The 16,483-nt window shown below is 37.0% G+C and overlaps 1 protein-coding gene across 1 annotated transcript in view; it reads right to left on the bottom strand.

Annotated features, from left to right (window-relative positions):
• The window catches only part of LOC148954737 (glucose dehydrogenase [FAD, quinone]-like), a 92,479-nt gene that overhangs the window by 32,077 nt on the left and 43,919 nt on the right, over positions 1–16,483 (bottom strand). The window contains exon 2 of the mRNA XM_089086483.1: positions 2,165–2,403. Within this exon, the coding sequence (XP_088942609.1) occupies positions 2,165–2,403 (239 nt within the window). The remainder of the gene's footprint in view (positions 1–2,164; positions 2,404–16,483) is intronic.

Raw genomic sequence — 16,483 nt, 5'->3', positions numbered from 1 at the left:
CCTCCCCCCTAGGTACATATGGTATTCAGGATGGATAAGGGTTTTCAGTTGACACTTTAAGGGCATGTTATAGAGGATGTTGAACTAACCAAAAGACACTATGTGCATATTACTACAAGACTGCAGTGCTAACAAAACAACCATTACTGCTACTACTACCCCCACTTAAGATTACTGCTACTACTAACGACCACCACTACTACTTACGGTTAACATTACCAATTACGACTACTACTGCTACTTGCAAGCATTACTGCTACTTGTGACTACTACTACTTGTGACCTACGTGTATTACTTATAACTGCTAGTACTGCTAGCGGCTCGTACTACTATTTACGACTATTACTACTAATTGCGACTGCTATTACTAACTCTTACGGCTACTACTACTAATTGTGACTGCTATGTGTGACTACTACTACCACTTGCAACTAGTATTGCTACTACTTGCAACTACTACTTGCAACTTAGCCTATTACTACTACTTAGCCCGTGAAGGCTGAGCTTGAACTATGAACTATGACCAATCTTTTTCCAAAGACGGAGGCGCAGTACTTAGCTGAATGCAAGTGAGGCATATTTCCCAACAATCGTATGTTGCTTCACATTTTTTATTGCATTCCGATTTCTACTGCATGTGTTGAGAGGTCCTTTTCTTTAATAAAAGGGCTAAAAACCTCTTTCAGCAGTCGAATGGGTGAAGGCCGACTAAATGGGTTGGTATTTTTGAATTTCCATCGAAATGTTTCTATGTCAGTGGATGAGATTCTAGAAAAGTTTCCTCTTAACCAGGGGCGGATCCAGGATTTGTTTAGGGGAGGGGGAACAAAATAGGTTGATTCGATAAAAAATAAAATAAAGGAGGGGGGCGCAAAATAGGTTGATCTGATAAACGTGCGCCAGGAGCAAGTTTAATTAACGCAAACTTGAGTTAATTAAGCTAATTACACCACTTTAGACTACGCTAAGGGGAGACGCCCTCTCGATACCCCCCCCCCCCTGGATCCGCCACTGCTCTTAACTCTGCTCGTAGGTTGCACTTTGTAATATAGCGGGAAGCACTATTTTCGGATATGTTTCCATTTGTTTTTTTGTAAACGCAATATAATGCTCCTTTTATGTACTGTTTCGAAGAATTCGGCCCCCACTGAAATAAGCCTTGTATACATGCCTGCCTTAGCCGTTCACGAGACATTACTGATACGCCATTTTGAAAACCTACATGCACGTGGTGGTTTAAATTAGTTCAACATCCTCCTGAACATTCCCTGAGTTTTACCTTAATACCCTTAGCCTTTTTGGGGAACCAGGATCAAACATTTCCCCCTCTCCCAATAACAAACCTCACATGTAAGCAAGGGGCAACCTACAGAGCTTACAGCTCTTTTCCCAAAGGCTCTGAGAGGTCAAGTTATTCCAGAAGGCATAGCAATTTTACATTTCAACAATTTTGAACTGATTAGCTGAGTAATTGTTAATCGAATATCTTTGTGAGGAGGGCAGCCAAAAAGGGCGTTCTAGATGACTGGTTGCCCTCTGATGATTTTCGATTCTTAAAAAGAGCACTAGAAATTGAAAATTTCCAGTCAAATGAGCTCTCCCGAAGTTCCTACGACCAGCACTTCCATAAGAAGTGGCTCTGGAAAAAAATTTAAATAAATACTACACTGAAGGCTTATGCTCTTTATTACAAGTAACGCTAGAATGTTGCCTTAGAAAAAGCCCATTCTTTCTTGAGAATAATAAAAAAATTTATAGCGTCTACACATATAAACCACACAGTTCCATCACGACTACAGCGTCAACAATGTATCCCGTGCAAAGTCTGATGAGTCGGGGTATGTCTAACTATATAGCATAAAAGTTAAGATTGGAGTGCATTATATTTTGAATTTAGAAAAATAAAACCTAGAGTTGTACTTTTCTTCTGAGGAATCTGATAGATAGTGTAAAATATTGTACTCGCAGACAATACTTGGGAATAAATGAGTGTCGATGAAAGCTTCCCCAAACTAAGTTCTTTCCATTTCAATTTTCATCAACTGTAGTTTAAGTATAATGTTAGCATCAAGGAGGAACAATTATCCCCCATAAATTTTGTCACCAGATATGATTATGACGTGACTCAGACATAAAGCCTTAGTAATAAAATAAGAAGCTTACTTTATGTGCATAAGAGTGCATAGATACATGAAAATTCTTCCTATGTCTCACTGGTCGTATGAATGCCTTTGCGGTCGAACATCTCGAGGCTCTGCGAAGTGTACCCTGCGCAATCATAAAACCGCTTTGAAATTCACCATTGCCATCTCTGTTTTCGTAGCCTATTTCTTCACCAGCTTGAACAAATGCAGTTGCTAATGGGGATCTCCATGGTGCCTCCTGGACAGTCAGGGGGCCGCCTAGAAACAGATTCAGTAAACTGATGGTATTTGACACTAAGGCTTCCAGGTCTTTAATTAATAGTATAATAAAAGCCTTCTAAAAAGGGGGGGAGGTATTCTCCTAACACTAGAAGAGCATCCGCCATAAAATACTTTTCACCTATTCTCCCTTCCCTCGAGTGTATTTATGCTATTGTGAATGAATGGATGTTAACATTTATATCGGAAGCAGATACTATTAATGATGACAGTTTACGCAGTGTGATTAACGATAATCACATTAACGGTCATCAATGATGACTACTCGCCATTGATGACCGCTAAGGCATAATAACAATGTAGCACGTTATGCATATTCTGGTTGTTATGCTGTTCTGGAATTTTTCGATAAAACTAGTAAAGCAAAAATGAGCTCCAAGTTCTTCAACTTCGCCAAATATCTGCTCCACATACCAGCTGGGACATCTTAAATCATGATTGATTGGTAAATATAGCTTAACCGACACATAAATAACAGTTTCAAAACTGACTAAAATAGATAAAAACAGGTTACCGTCAATTGTTTAAGGAATACTGGTGGTCATCCTAGGATTTAGTTCTTATTTGATTTATTTTTTTTTATCAACCTTTTTTTTTATTGCCTCGTAACAGACTGGCATTTACTAATGTTGTCGCTAGTGTTAAAAAGGTAACTGTTCGTTTTTATTTGTGCTTTTCTATTTATGCTCTGTCCTTTCTTTTGTTTTGTATATTGTTTTTCAATTAAATGAATTATTTAACTAATATTGGCGTGACCACAAACTTTCTTAGAAAGATCTCCGATTGTTTCTTCATAGGAGTATAGCAGTAGTGTCAATTAACAAAAAACGTTGGGGGGGAGGGGGAATTTATTTCTTTTTAACTCAGAGGAGACAGTGGCGTCAATTCGCGGAAATTAGAGGAGGGGCAAAATTGTATTTTTCACAATTTAGGGCCGGTGGATTTTATTGTTTCTTCAATGTTTGCAACGGAAGTACCAGAAAAGCCATTTTTCAATAACAATACCAAAAAGGACATTTTAGAAAATCTAGGTGGGGATATTGAAATACATCCGATACCCCCCCCCCCTTGATGGCACTGGGAAGGTAATAATTTTGTGGTTAATTTTTTTAATGAAAAAATCAAAGCAAAGCATTTTTCAATAAAAATAACAAAAAAGAAATATTTCAAGCTCTAGGAGGGGAAATTTTTTTCAGAAAATGATTGAAGCACTTCACCCCAATTAGAATTCCCAGAGTATGGAAGTACCAAAAAAATAATTTTTCAATAATAACACCAAAAAGGGCACACGAACCAAATAACTCCGTCTTTGTGTTCGGTTTCTGGGGAGCTTCCCTGTGTGTCATTAGATATAGTTATACAGTAAATATTCTGTATCCATCAGATGCATAAACGAAAAACAGCCAACTGGTGGTGGTATGCAGCAAGAAAGCAACTACCCCCTTCCCGGCCCCTTACTTTTTGGTTCTTCTAGATGATGAAAAAAACTTTTTATGGTATTTTCCATTAAAAATATTTCTTTCCGGTATTTACATTGAAAAAAAAATCAACAAAACATAAGAAATACCCCCTAGATTTTAGAAAGTATATTATATTTGACTCTTCCCTTCATTTTGGTCAATTAACGCCCCCCTAGAAACGAGACGAATACCTTCAGAGTGAAGGAATATTGCCCGAGGGTTAAAACTGGATCTACCAGGGAAAATGAGCTTACAATACTCTAGTACAGTTGTAGAATATGCCTTGACAGTGCGGGACTAATACCCCGAATACAAGGGCGGATTCAGGATTTTTTAGTGGGGGGGGGGGGCAAAATAGGTTGATCCGATAAACTTGCGTTAGGAGCAAGTTTAATTAACGCAAACTTGCGTTAAATAAGTACATTACACAACTTTAGACTACGTTAGGGGGCACTCGCCCTCCTCCCCCCCCCTGGATCCGTCACTGACCGAATGAAGTAGTTTTGACATCTTTAATCCTAATGACAGGTGAAGTATACAGATAATACTTGACAATTTGTACACAGCAAAGATGTTTTTGAGTTTTTTAGATACTTAAGGGTATGATTTTTGTCTTTCGGGGCTAACAGAATAAAAAAAGAAAAAGAAAAACTGACAACAATAGTTTAGGTGAAGTTTCAGTTCTTCCCATATTAATCCTTTCCAAAAAGACATCTTATGCCAACGAAAACCTGGTTTGAATTTAATCAAATATCATCGGAAAATTAACAATTTCCAGGGAACCATATTTTTTTTAGATTTTTGGCATTTTCGGAGTCATTTGGCAGGAGACGGATTGGGAATTTTCTGGATCTCCCAAAAAATCGGTATAAGGGGAAACACTGGGACTGCCTAGGAGAATAAATTCCATTTCTGTCTTTTGATAGATTAATTCATCATAGAACTTTTTCTCATTCTTCACCAAAAAATGAGTTTTGATGAAAAAAAAGTGTATCAAACAGTTCGTGGTAACCAACTGTAAGTAAGGAGCGACCCGGCTCAATAGTAACTGAAACTCTAAAAAACGGAATCTTGATACCAATAGATACATCAAAAGAATTGAATTTTTAGGCTGATTTTCAATATATAAGTTTCGTCACTTTTGGTATTACCCATCAAAAGTTACGAGCCTGAGAATATTTGCCTTATTTTTGAAAAAGATGGGAAACATCCCTTAAAAGTCATAGAATTTTAATGAAAGTCACACCATCAGATTCAGCGTATCAGAGAACCCTACTGTAGCGGTTTCAAGCTCCTATCTGCAAAAACGTGGAATTTTGTATTTTTTGCCCGAAGAAAGATCACGGATACGTGTTTATTTTATTTTTTTCACAGGGGTAATCATATTGACCCAGTTGTCCTAGAATATCGCGAGAAGGTTTATTCAAACGGAGATTAAATTTCTAGTGCCCTTTTAAGCGTCCAAAAAAATTGGGCGGCAACTAGGCCCCTTTCCATGCTCATTTTTTTCCCAAAGTAACCCAATCAAAATTTTGAGATAGCCATTTTGTTTAGCATAGTCGAAAAATCAAATCACTATAAGGGTTGCAAGTTGTGAACTTTACCCATTGTTTACATTTAGTATTGGTTATTGGAAAGTATACAGACGTTTTCAGGCGGGATTTTTTCTGGTCGGGGGTCGAGGGAGAAAGTTACGTGGGAGGATCTTTCCATAAAGAAATTTTTCATAGGGAAGCAAATATTGCATGAATGGGGCGCCAGATTTCCCAACATTATTTGAAAAAACGATCAGAAATTAAATTAAAAAAAAAACACAAGTTTTTTAACTGAAAGTAAGGAGCAACATTAACACTTTAAAAAAAGAAATTATTACGTATATAAGAGGGTTCGCACCCTCGTCAATACCTCGCTCTTTACTCTAGCGTGTTTTAGTAGTTTCAAAAGAGCTATTTATTCTAATTGAGCCCTTTGTGATTCAGGGGTCATTCTTAAATAATTACAACAAAAGTCAAACTTTAGTGTAAAGAGCGAGGTATTGAGGGGGGATACCCCCTTATACGCGTACTATTTTCTGTTCATTTAAAGTTTATAATGCTCCTTATTTTCAATTGAAAAAAAACTTGTTCGCACCTTTCTTTTTAAGCTAACCTAACCTATGCAACCTACTGCAAAATACTTGATAACTTTAATTAAAAATCAACGGACTCGGTCGAGGCCTTCGGCCTCGACTTCGTTTAATACATCAAAAGACTTTGCATTTTATGGTGATTTCAAATATACAAAATTCATTAAGTTGCAAGCCATCCACTAAAAGTTACGAGCCTGAGAGTATTTATCTGATTCTTTAAAAAAGGGGAGACGTCCCAATAAGGGCGAGTGATCTTTATCAAACCGCACGGTCAAATTCAGCATATCAGAGAACCCTGTCGGGGGTTTCCAGCCTGCATCTAAAAATAAATAATACGAAGCCCCAAGAAAAATTAATCAAGCACCGTGTTTATTTACCGTTTTTATTTGTGTCTTAGAATTTTTTTTTCTTATGATTGATCCCATTGAGCAAATCGTCTTAGAAAATAAGGAGAAACCTCATTCAAATTGTAATTAGAAGTTCTAGTCTCCCAATTTAAGTAGCAAAAATATTGTGCCACAGCAAAGTGGTGTTTCTTATTATTTTGTGGTGTGAAATGGTAATTCCCCCCCCCAAAAAAATATATATTTTTGGCCATCCAGTTTTGGAGGCATCACTGCCGCAGTGATGCACACTTGCTGCTACAGATGCCAGTAATGGATACATCACAAGGACCAAGCATGTTCATCTCAGATTGTTAAGTGCGCTTATTGTAGAGGAAATCATCGTAGCAATAGCTTGATTTGTTCGGAGCTTAAGACCCCCCCCCCCGTTCAAAGGGCCTCAGGAAGGTTAAATTCATCTGTCCGTGTTTAATCTTTGAGTGATTATGACTTCTAACTCAGCCGTGTCGTTATTTTTAACAACTTTCAAGAAAGCCATTTAACCAAAAAAAGTAAGCAAATTTGGTTTTAATTATTCATTTAAAGTGAGCCAAAATCAAAACCTGCATTAGTTGAAAAACGTTCAGAAATTAAATAAAAAACAAGTTTTTTTTTGACTGAAAGTAAGGAGCAACATTAAAACTTAAAACGAACAGTAATGATTCTGTTTATGAAAGGGGCTATCCCCGCCTCAACGCCTTGCTCTTTACGCTAAATTTTTTATTGTTATAAAAAAAGAATTGTGAGAAAGAGTCAAAGTTTAGCGTAAAGAGCAAGGCGTTGAGGAGGGGACAGTCCCTTTCATATATGGAATAAATTCTGTTCGTTTTAAGTTTTTATGTCACTCCTTACTTTCAGCTAAAAAAAAATTCTTTTTTTTATTTAATTTCTGAACGTTTTTGAATTAATGCAGGTTTTGATTTTGGCTCAACGTACATGAATATTTAAAACGAAATTTGAATATTAATTTCACTGTTTTTGGTTAAATGGCTTTCTCGAAAGTTGTTTAATTTTATTTACGAACGTTTTTATTAGTAATAAAAATAAGTAACTTACGAATTAACTTACATAACGAACTTCTATATTCGTATAATTTTATTACGTATATTAGGGGGTTCGCTCCCTAGTCAATACCTCGCTCTTTTTTTCCAATTCTTTTAAGTATGACCCCTTAATCTCAAAGGCCGTTAATTAGAATAAATAGCTCTTATGAAATGACTAAAAAAACTTTAGCGTAATGAGCGAGGTATTGACTAGGAAGCGAACTCAATCATATATATGTTCATTTTAAGCTTTGAAGTTGCTCCTTACTTTCAGTTGAAAAACTTTTTTTTTGTTTAATTCCTGATTGTTTTTTTAATGCTGGGAAATCTGGTTCCCCCTTCATAGCAATGTCCCTTCCCCCATGAAAACCTACTCCATGGAAAGATCCTCTCATGTAACCCCCGACCCCACCACACTACCAGAAAAAATCCCCCTCCCCTGAATACCTTTGTATACTTCCCAACAACCAATACTATATGTAAACATTGGGCAACGTTCATAACTTACAGCCCTTCCCCCGGGGACTGTGGGGGATTAAATCATCATCAAAAACATAGTTATTATATTGTTGACCATGCTGAACAAAATGGCTATCTCAAAATTTTGATCGGGTGACTTTGGAAAAAAATGAGCGTCGGAGGGGGCCTTGTTGCCTTCCATTCTATTGTTCACTTAAAAAGGGAACTAGAACTTTTAATTTTCGTTCAAATGAGCTCTTCTGAGAAATTCTAGGACCACTGGGTCGAAGCGATTACCCCTGGAAAAAAAACACACAAAGAAACACGCATCAGTGATCTTTCATCTGGCAAAAAAATACAAAATTCCACAACCAAAAAAAATGGAGGGCAACTAGGCCCCCTCCCACGCTTATTTTTTCCCAAAGTCACCCGATCAAAATTTTGAGATAGCCATTTTGTTCAGCATGGTCGAAAATATGATAATTATGTCTTTTAGGATGACTTAATCCCCCGAGGTTCCCAGAGGGAGGGCTAAAAGTTATGAACTTTACCCAATGTTAACATATAGTATTGGTTATTGGGAAGTATACAGAAGTTTTCAGGAGGTTTTTTTTCTGGTAGTGGGAGGGAAGGGTGTGTCGGTGGTTATGTTGGAGGATCTGTTCATGAAGGAAGTTTTCATGGGGGAAGGGAAAGTGCCATGAAGGGGGCGCCGGACTTGCCAGCATTATTTATTGGTTATTGGGAAGTATACAACCATTTTAAGGACGGATTTTTTATGGAGGGGGGGGGGGCTAGAGGAGGGGTTACTCTGGAGAATATTTCCGTGGAGGATGTTTCTTTGGGGTAAGGGACATATCTAGGAAGGGGGCGCCGGATTTCCAAGCATTATTTAAAAAACGATCAGAAATTAAATAAAAAAAACAAGTTTTTTCAACTGAAATGTAAGAAGGAATATTAGAACTTAAAACGAACAGAAATTATAACGTATGTGAGGGGGTTCTCCCCCAAGTCAATACCTCGCTCTTTACGCTACAGTTTTTTTTAGTGCTTTCAAAAGAGCTATCTATTCGGCCTCTGTTATTCAGTGTTTTTTTAAAAAAATTTTGTTTTAAATTGTAACGTAAAAGGCGTGTTTTTGAATAAGAGGAAAACACCATCATATACGTAATCACATATACGTAGTAAAAAAAACAATAAAAAAAAACAAGCGATACGTCTCAATAGTAATCGAAACTTTTAAAAACAGAATTTTGATGTCAATAAATGTATCAAAAGAATGTGTTTATAATGCTGATTCTAAATATATAAATTTTATTAAGTTTAGTATTACTCATCAAAGGCTACGAGCCTGAGAAAATTTACTCGATTTTTTAAAGAGGGGGAAACATCCCCTACTAGTGAAAGAATTTTAATGAAAATCCCACCGTCAGATTCAGCGTATCAGAAAACCCTATTACATAGGTTTCAAGCTCATATCTGCAAAAATCTGCAACTTTGTATTTTTTGCCAGAAGAAAAATATACGAATATAGAAGTTAGTTACGTAAGTTAATTTGTAAAGACATCCATATAGCAAAAGAAAAGTAAAATTTTTATGCAAATAAAAGCTGCATTAACTAAAAAACCATAGAAATTAAATAAAAAAAACAAGTTTTTTTAACAGAAAGTAAGGAGCGACATTAAAACTCAAACCGACCAGAAATGAGTCCGTATATGAAAGGGGCTTTCCCCTCCTCAACGCCTCGCTCTTTGAGATAAATTTTGACACTGTCTCAAAACTTTATTTTTTAAAACAATAAAATACATTAGCGTAAAGAGCGAGGCGTTGAGGAGGGGACAGCCCCTTTCATATACGGAATAATTTCTGTTCGTTTTAAGTTTTTGCAGATAGGAGCTTGAAACCTCTACAGTAGGATTCTCTGATACGCTGAATCTGATGGTGTGATTTTCATTAAGGTTCTATGATTTTAGGGGGCGTTTCCTCCTTTTTTCAAAATAAGGCCAGTTTTCTCAGGCAATTTACTTTGAATGGGTAAAATTAAACTTGATGAAACTTATATATGTGAAATCTGCTTAAAAATCTGATTCTTTTGATATATCTATTGGTATCAAAATTCTGTTTTTTAGAGTTTTGGTTACTATTGAGCCGGGTCGTACCTTGTTTACAGTTCGTTACCAAGAACTGTTTGATATTAATGGTGCTCTTGACAAGCTTGGAACTCTTGAAAGGCTTTTTAGTAGTCACGAAATTGTGTTTGTCACTGAACATCTTCTAAGTGCTTATAATGACTCATAGCTAGAGCTTTCGCGTGACCACATGTTCGTTTTTCGGCCCGCCACACTGACATCTGGTCGTCCTTCCGGCAGCTTAGCAATTGCCGTGAATAAGAAGTTTTCTTGCTCTTTTTTTGAATGTTACGATGCATATATTTCAGTTGATTTTGGTTCTTTTGTTTTGATGTGTGTGTATTTGCCAACGGACTACCGAAGCGATTCGTCTCATGGTAAATTTGCCACAGCTGGTGCTTCGCTTTCTAAATTCATTCATAGGGTTCGATCAGCAAATAAGTCAATTTTTTATTTGTGGTGATTTTAACACGGATCTAAAAAAATGATAATGCGAAGCTTACTCAAAGATTATTTTCTTCCCTTCATAGTGACGTTTTTCTGCTACCAAAATCGAAGCCGTTTTCTTATGTGCACAACTCGGGCTCCGCTTCTGATTTGGATTTCGTTGTAACAAACGCCCACCAGATGCAGGGTACCATTGTTGACGTTTCAAGCGACATCCTAACAAGCGATCACTTAAGTTATATAACCGGAATATAACCGGTTTGGTAGGTTTATACGCTGTTCGCGTCGTTTTTAGTGTCCATATATGGTGTTTAAGTTGATGTGCAAGTCAAACCTTTACCCCTTATACTACTCATTACTTCACAAAATCATTATACCAAAAGTATGGGCGTCAGACAAATGCTGATAAAATTTTAAAATTTAGCATAAAAGGGTCAAGTAGAAATCTTCATATGCAGTCGGACTTTCATTTTGAAGGGATCAAACGCCAAAGTTTCACAAAAAAAAACTTCAACAAAAGGTCACAAAAGGTATCGTCACAAAAAGGTCACAAAACAAACTGTCACAAAAGGTATGGGCGATGAAGATTTCAAAAGTAGACTTGAAATCAGCACAAATAAATCGCAACAAATAACTCAATCATCCTAATCAGCGAAAAAACTTATTCGTAGCGTTACGGGCTGAGACTCCAGCTTCGCCGAGCACAGGGGCAGGGGTTTACCTGAAACTCCTTAGAAAACAGAGCTCTCAATGTATAAAGCAGAAAAGAGGATATGCAAGTGTTTCTAGCAAACTAGGATTTTCTGAAACGCAAAGGGACGAGCCCCAGTCCCCTTTCAAAAAAGAGCAAAAAAAGAATAATTGTTGCTTATTTGCGGATGTCCCCATATCCACCCAGAGGGGCTAGAGCGTCTTGTTTTGTTTCAAGAGGGAGTCATTAAGGTCAATTCCAGGACTAACACTTCCCCTATACAGGTAATTTGCCCTTGGTTATAAAATACACAGAAAGGATCAAGTTGAGTTAAAGAATCGTTGCTGGATTTTCCCAGGTGTTACTCCATTCAAGCAGTTCCGGGGGTGGGTTCTTGTTTAACGGTTCTCATTAAGTTGGGTTATCATTGAATCCAATGGGTTATCATTGAATCATATGTTCATTCACATGAACATGTGATTCATGTGAATGTTTTTATATCCGAATTTTGCAATTCCACACTTCTAAATACATATTTGCTTTTTTCGCAAGCCAGTTGCAAAGAAAGTAGAAAATTCAACTTGTCTTGTATGCCGAAATTTGCAGTGAATGTAGCCAGGTTTCGTAAAGACTTCATCGCAGCTCACCAGGACAGTTTCGTAGGTTTCAGTTCAACAGTCTCGCAGTTCTGCGCAGAAACTGCATTACAGCTGCGGTATTTAAACTTGGCGAAACAATCAAACTTCTAACGAATGGTACAAAAGCCTAAGTGGTTCTTTAAACCTTGCTGGATTCGTCTTGATCTCTCTCTATATCAGAGAATATCAGAATCTATGTTGTCGAAAATCCAGATTCCATTTCACCTTTTATGTACGTCCATAAACGGGAACACTCGCGATTTGGATTTTTACTTGGCGGAAATAGTTCATTCAATCAAAGGTCGCTGCTTCAGTCTCTCTCCCTTTAGCCAAAATTTGAGTTGGGACACGTAAAAAAGGGTGGAGTGAAGACGATGAACTTAAGAGTTCTAGACATCGACACAAGTCCTGGTTTCGTATTTGGGCAAACTGCGGCTATTCAAGGTCAGTTAGTTTATTTCAAATCGTCAAATCTGCAGTATTTCGCAGGATATCAGAAACAACCCCCAGCTGTTGTGGCGTCACGTGTCAAAACTTACCGATTGATTGGGAAAGTCATTGGGCTCTTGGGAAAGTCATTTATCCTCATTATTTTCTGAAGATCCACCTCCTCTTGACACAACATTTAGGTTTATACTTTTGGGTTACTTTGCAAAGTTAGACCAGGCTAAAAACAATATCACTATGACGCCAGCATCTATTCAGGCAGATATTCACCGTCTTAAACAAGGTAAAGCATGGGGTTACGACGGCCTGCATCCCGAAAATCAGATATACGGGACAACAAAATTGTTTGAGCATCTTGCTATTTTATTTCAGGCTTGTATCGCCCAGCAGCATATTCCTGATGCGCTATGTTAAGGTCTAGTAACGTGAATTGTTAAGAAAAATAAAGACCCGAAATCGTGTGACGCACATGGACCGATTACTGTATGTCCGACAATTGGCAAGCTTCTTGAGAAGCTTATTTATAATGAATTTAGGACGAAATGTGATCATGACGATAACCAATTTGGTTTTCGGGAAGGTCTGGGCGTGGAAAAGGCCCATGCGACTCTTCTAGCGATTCTTCTTGTCTTTAGACTGGAGATCGCCTCCAATGATACAATCCAAGTTGGTCCCGCCACAATCTCATCTTCCAGTTCACTTAGGTATTTAGGCCTTCCATTTGGAACTTCAACTAAATCCACTAGGCAGCTTATAACTTTTTCTTTGAAAGAGACACAAAGAAAATCTTATGGTCTTCTCGCCAGGGTAAAGGACCAGTTTGATAAGAGAACCCTTGGTCGGCTATACATTGCGATTTTTGCACAGCATGTGCTGTTTTGACACCTTTTTGGAAATTTTTCTCTGCCTCTACTACTGCTACTACTACTAACAACTCACCGCGGCACCAAGCCGCCTGAGGCCAACACAGCCACGCACGCTCCTCCTCCATCCAAGTCTATTCAAAGCCTCCCTATTTTTTCTCTGCATCTGATAAAAAGTAAATCCAATCGCTGTTCTTTAGGTTCTGCAAGTATTTTCTTATTATTTCCATTTGGACTCGTAATAGTTAAATTTCGCGAAGGTACGGTGTTTTTGAGATTTGTCAAAAAATGGACGAACTGTGATTTGCTGATCGCTGGAATAGAATTATCGATTTCCCACTGACTTGCCTTTTATCAAGTGCCTAGCGTCGCAAGTTGTGAAGTCTTATTTTGTTTGACTCATGTATTAAAGGATGAGGAAGACAATGGAAAAGGATTGATTCAGTAATATTTAGAAATGTGCAGAAGAGAGCTGGAGTGAGTGGGAAGGGCCGTATAGGTACCGGCCGGCCTATAGGCCTTAAATTGCTGGGGACAGGCAGCTCAAGTACCCGCACTTCCCACAATAGATCATTAGAATTAAGTAATTTCATCAGGAGAACCCATTGATAGCTGATTGGTGGATATTTTATTTTTATCTGAATATATTTTTGGAGTCAAAGAGGTGAATGGACTAATTAGGTAGTCCTCAAACCCTTACACAAAATTTTGGAACTGGAACTGGATCCTGAGAAGTGTTTGACAGTTAAAGTTGTCAAGAATTTTGCGTGTTTTTGTTTATGCCCTTTTTGTTTTTCTTTTCATTTTCATATACTCCTCTTTAGCGCATTTTGGTGTGTACAGGGGGTAGCAATAATTTGTATTATTATTATTATTATAATGAAGGAGGGTTAATGAATCCATGTGTAGATAGAGAGAGTGGGGCTTAAAGCCTTAAAGTGTGTGTTTTACGCCTGAATTTTCTAGCTCTCTGTGAGACTTCAGATAAATATAATAGAAATTCTATGTTTTTGGAGGGGAAGGGATACTAATCTCTAATCCTCAATTGATGTCAGAAATATTTTTGCACTACGTATGTCTGTAATATGAGTTACTGCTTATATTCATAGGCTTACTGGATATTCGTAGAGGCACAAAACGTCGAAAGGGAGGAGGGGTCATGAGGGCAACCAGGAGGAAGAGCTCCTCCTAGTTATTGCTTTTATTCAAGAGGGAAGAGCTACTAGGAACTTTGTTTTCACCGAGATTGAAATGTTAAATTTACTTTTCCAATTTATATACAATGTTTAATACCGTCTTGTTTCCTGAGGGCATTGCCCCCTGCCCTGTCAGCGTCCATAATGCCAATCCTTATTAAAAAGATTTATTCGAAGATGTAATCTTGGAAATAATGACCCGATGATTAGTTTTAATATTTTACACCCCTTTTGCAAATAAATATTTGGAAGGATTTGTTCTCAGGGATGATTATTGTGCCATTGTTATACGAATATTACATTTGAAAGTATGAAACGGGGACTAGTAGAAAAAGAGGGAAAGGTAGCCTCTCTCACATTTAAGAGATCCTTGGATCAAACAATTCGCAGCAATAAACCGTAAGTGAAGAATAACCCTTGTCAGTTGAAGCCGAAACTCTAAAAAACAAAGTTTTGATTGTAAAATAAAATGCAACAACAAAATTTATTATTCATGCTGATTATAGGTTTACAAAATGTGTTAATTTTAGTCGTTTATCACTGACATTCACTGGGGGATGTAGGGGGACCTGGGATCAATTCAATTCAATTTATTCGAATAAAACATAACATCAATAACAATAAAGATCCTAGAAAAGAACAAAGGGTTCCCCCAAAGATTTTACTGGCACCCTTATTCCTTTCTTTTTTAAATTTTTCAATCTTTTATTAAAACAAATTTCTCAATTTGGTCATTTATTGGCACCCTTGTCACAATGTCCCCCTCCCAAGATTTTGCTCTAGATAGGCACGTACGTAGGAATTTGTTTCGGGGGGGGGCAATTTCTTTCGGGGGGGGGCAATTTATTTCGAGGGGGAGCCCAAATCCTTCAAACCCATTATTCTGTGAGAAAAATCAGAAAATTATGGGAAAATGAGAAAAATCGTGAGATTTTGGGGGGAGCAAACCGGAGGCCCCCCCCCCTGCGTACGTCCCTGGCTCTAGATCTGCCCCTGTTGCCATTGGCACATGAAAAATCGGCCTGATTTTCGAAAGATAAATTAAACTCCCTCTGAAACTGTGTCTGATTTTAATGGGTTTTATGATCAGATCTTATGATGCATAAGAACCCTAAAGTCACTGTCTACAAATTATGAAGTTGCTTGTTTTCTTACAGATTGAATAAATATTCAAATGATTACTGATTTAAGCTCTAATTCCACTTCAGTAGGAAGAATATACACACTAACATTACATATAAATATATATATATATATATATATATATATATATATATATATATATATATATATATATATATATATATATATATATATATATATATATATATATATATTGATTGAAAAAGTATTGGATATACTGTTTTGTCCTGGGGAACTGGATGGATGAGTAGGGTCTAGACCTTGTTCAAGTGCTCATTTATTTCAGTTACTAAAGTAGGAAGACAGGTTTTTTTTTTTTTTTTTTTTTTTTTTTTTTTTTTTTTTTTTTTTTTATTTAGCCAAATACATGAAACTATTTTTGCTAGGCATATATTGTTAGTCTTAAAGACCTGTTTTGCTCATTATGCTAAACTGCTAAAATTCATCGCTAATTTTGAAGGCTTGTCTTTTTTTAAATGCCTTGACAGTTAGAAACCAATTTTAAAAAATCAAACCTGATATAACATCGCGACGTGATTTTTCCTTCAAGAGATTTCTGACATATATATAGAAAATTAAAATTCAAGTCACTTTTAAAATTTTGGCTAATTGTAGGCTTTTGTTCTATTTACAGGTTTCTCAAAGATTGGCCTGTTTCACGACATGGCTAATGGCAATTGCCAGCGCGGTGTTCAGCTTATTATTAATTATTTGGTACTTGATAATAACATCATTGATTCATATTGTGGGCCTTGACATACCTTATGTTGAATCTGTTCATCACTTATCTGCTAATTTGGCGTCTTGGCGTGGTTTTGGGGAAAGTGAGGGTTCAATTTGACATATCCGGTGGCAATTTGATCGTTTTTATAAGGAGTTAGTGATGAGAATTTCTGGTCATGACTTACTTATTAATTTTACATGTAATTACATGGTATAAATACAGGGTTGTCTAGGGGAAAAGTGAGGCATTAGTTAGACATATCTGGTGGATATTTAAACTAATAATTTCTCAAACTACAAAGGTCATTA

This window comes from Artemia sp. Qi Xiang Cuo, chromosome 3 (assembly GCF_049724085.1).
Source record: "Artemia sp. Qi Xiang Cuo chromosome 3, ASM4972408v1, whole genome shotgun sequence".
NCBI classification, from domain to species: domain Eukaryota; kingdom Metazoa; phylum Arthropoda; class Branchiopoda; order Anostraca; family Artemiidae; genus Artemia; species Artemia sp. Qi Xiang Cuo.
Note: the sequence above shows the minus strand (reverse complement) of the source record. Positions and strands in the feature narration are given on the sequence as shown.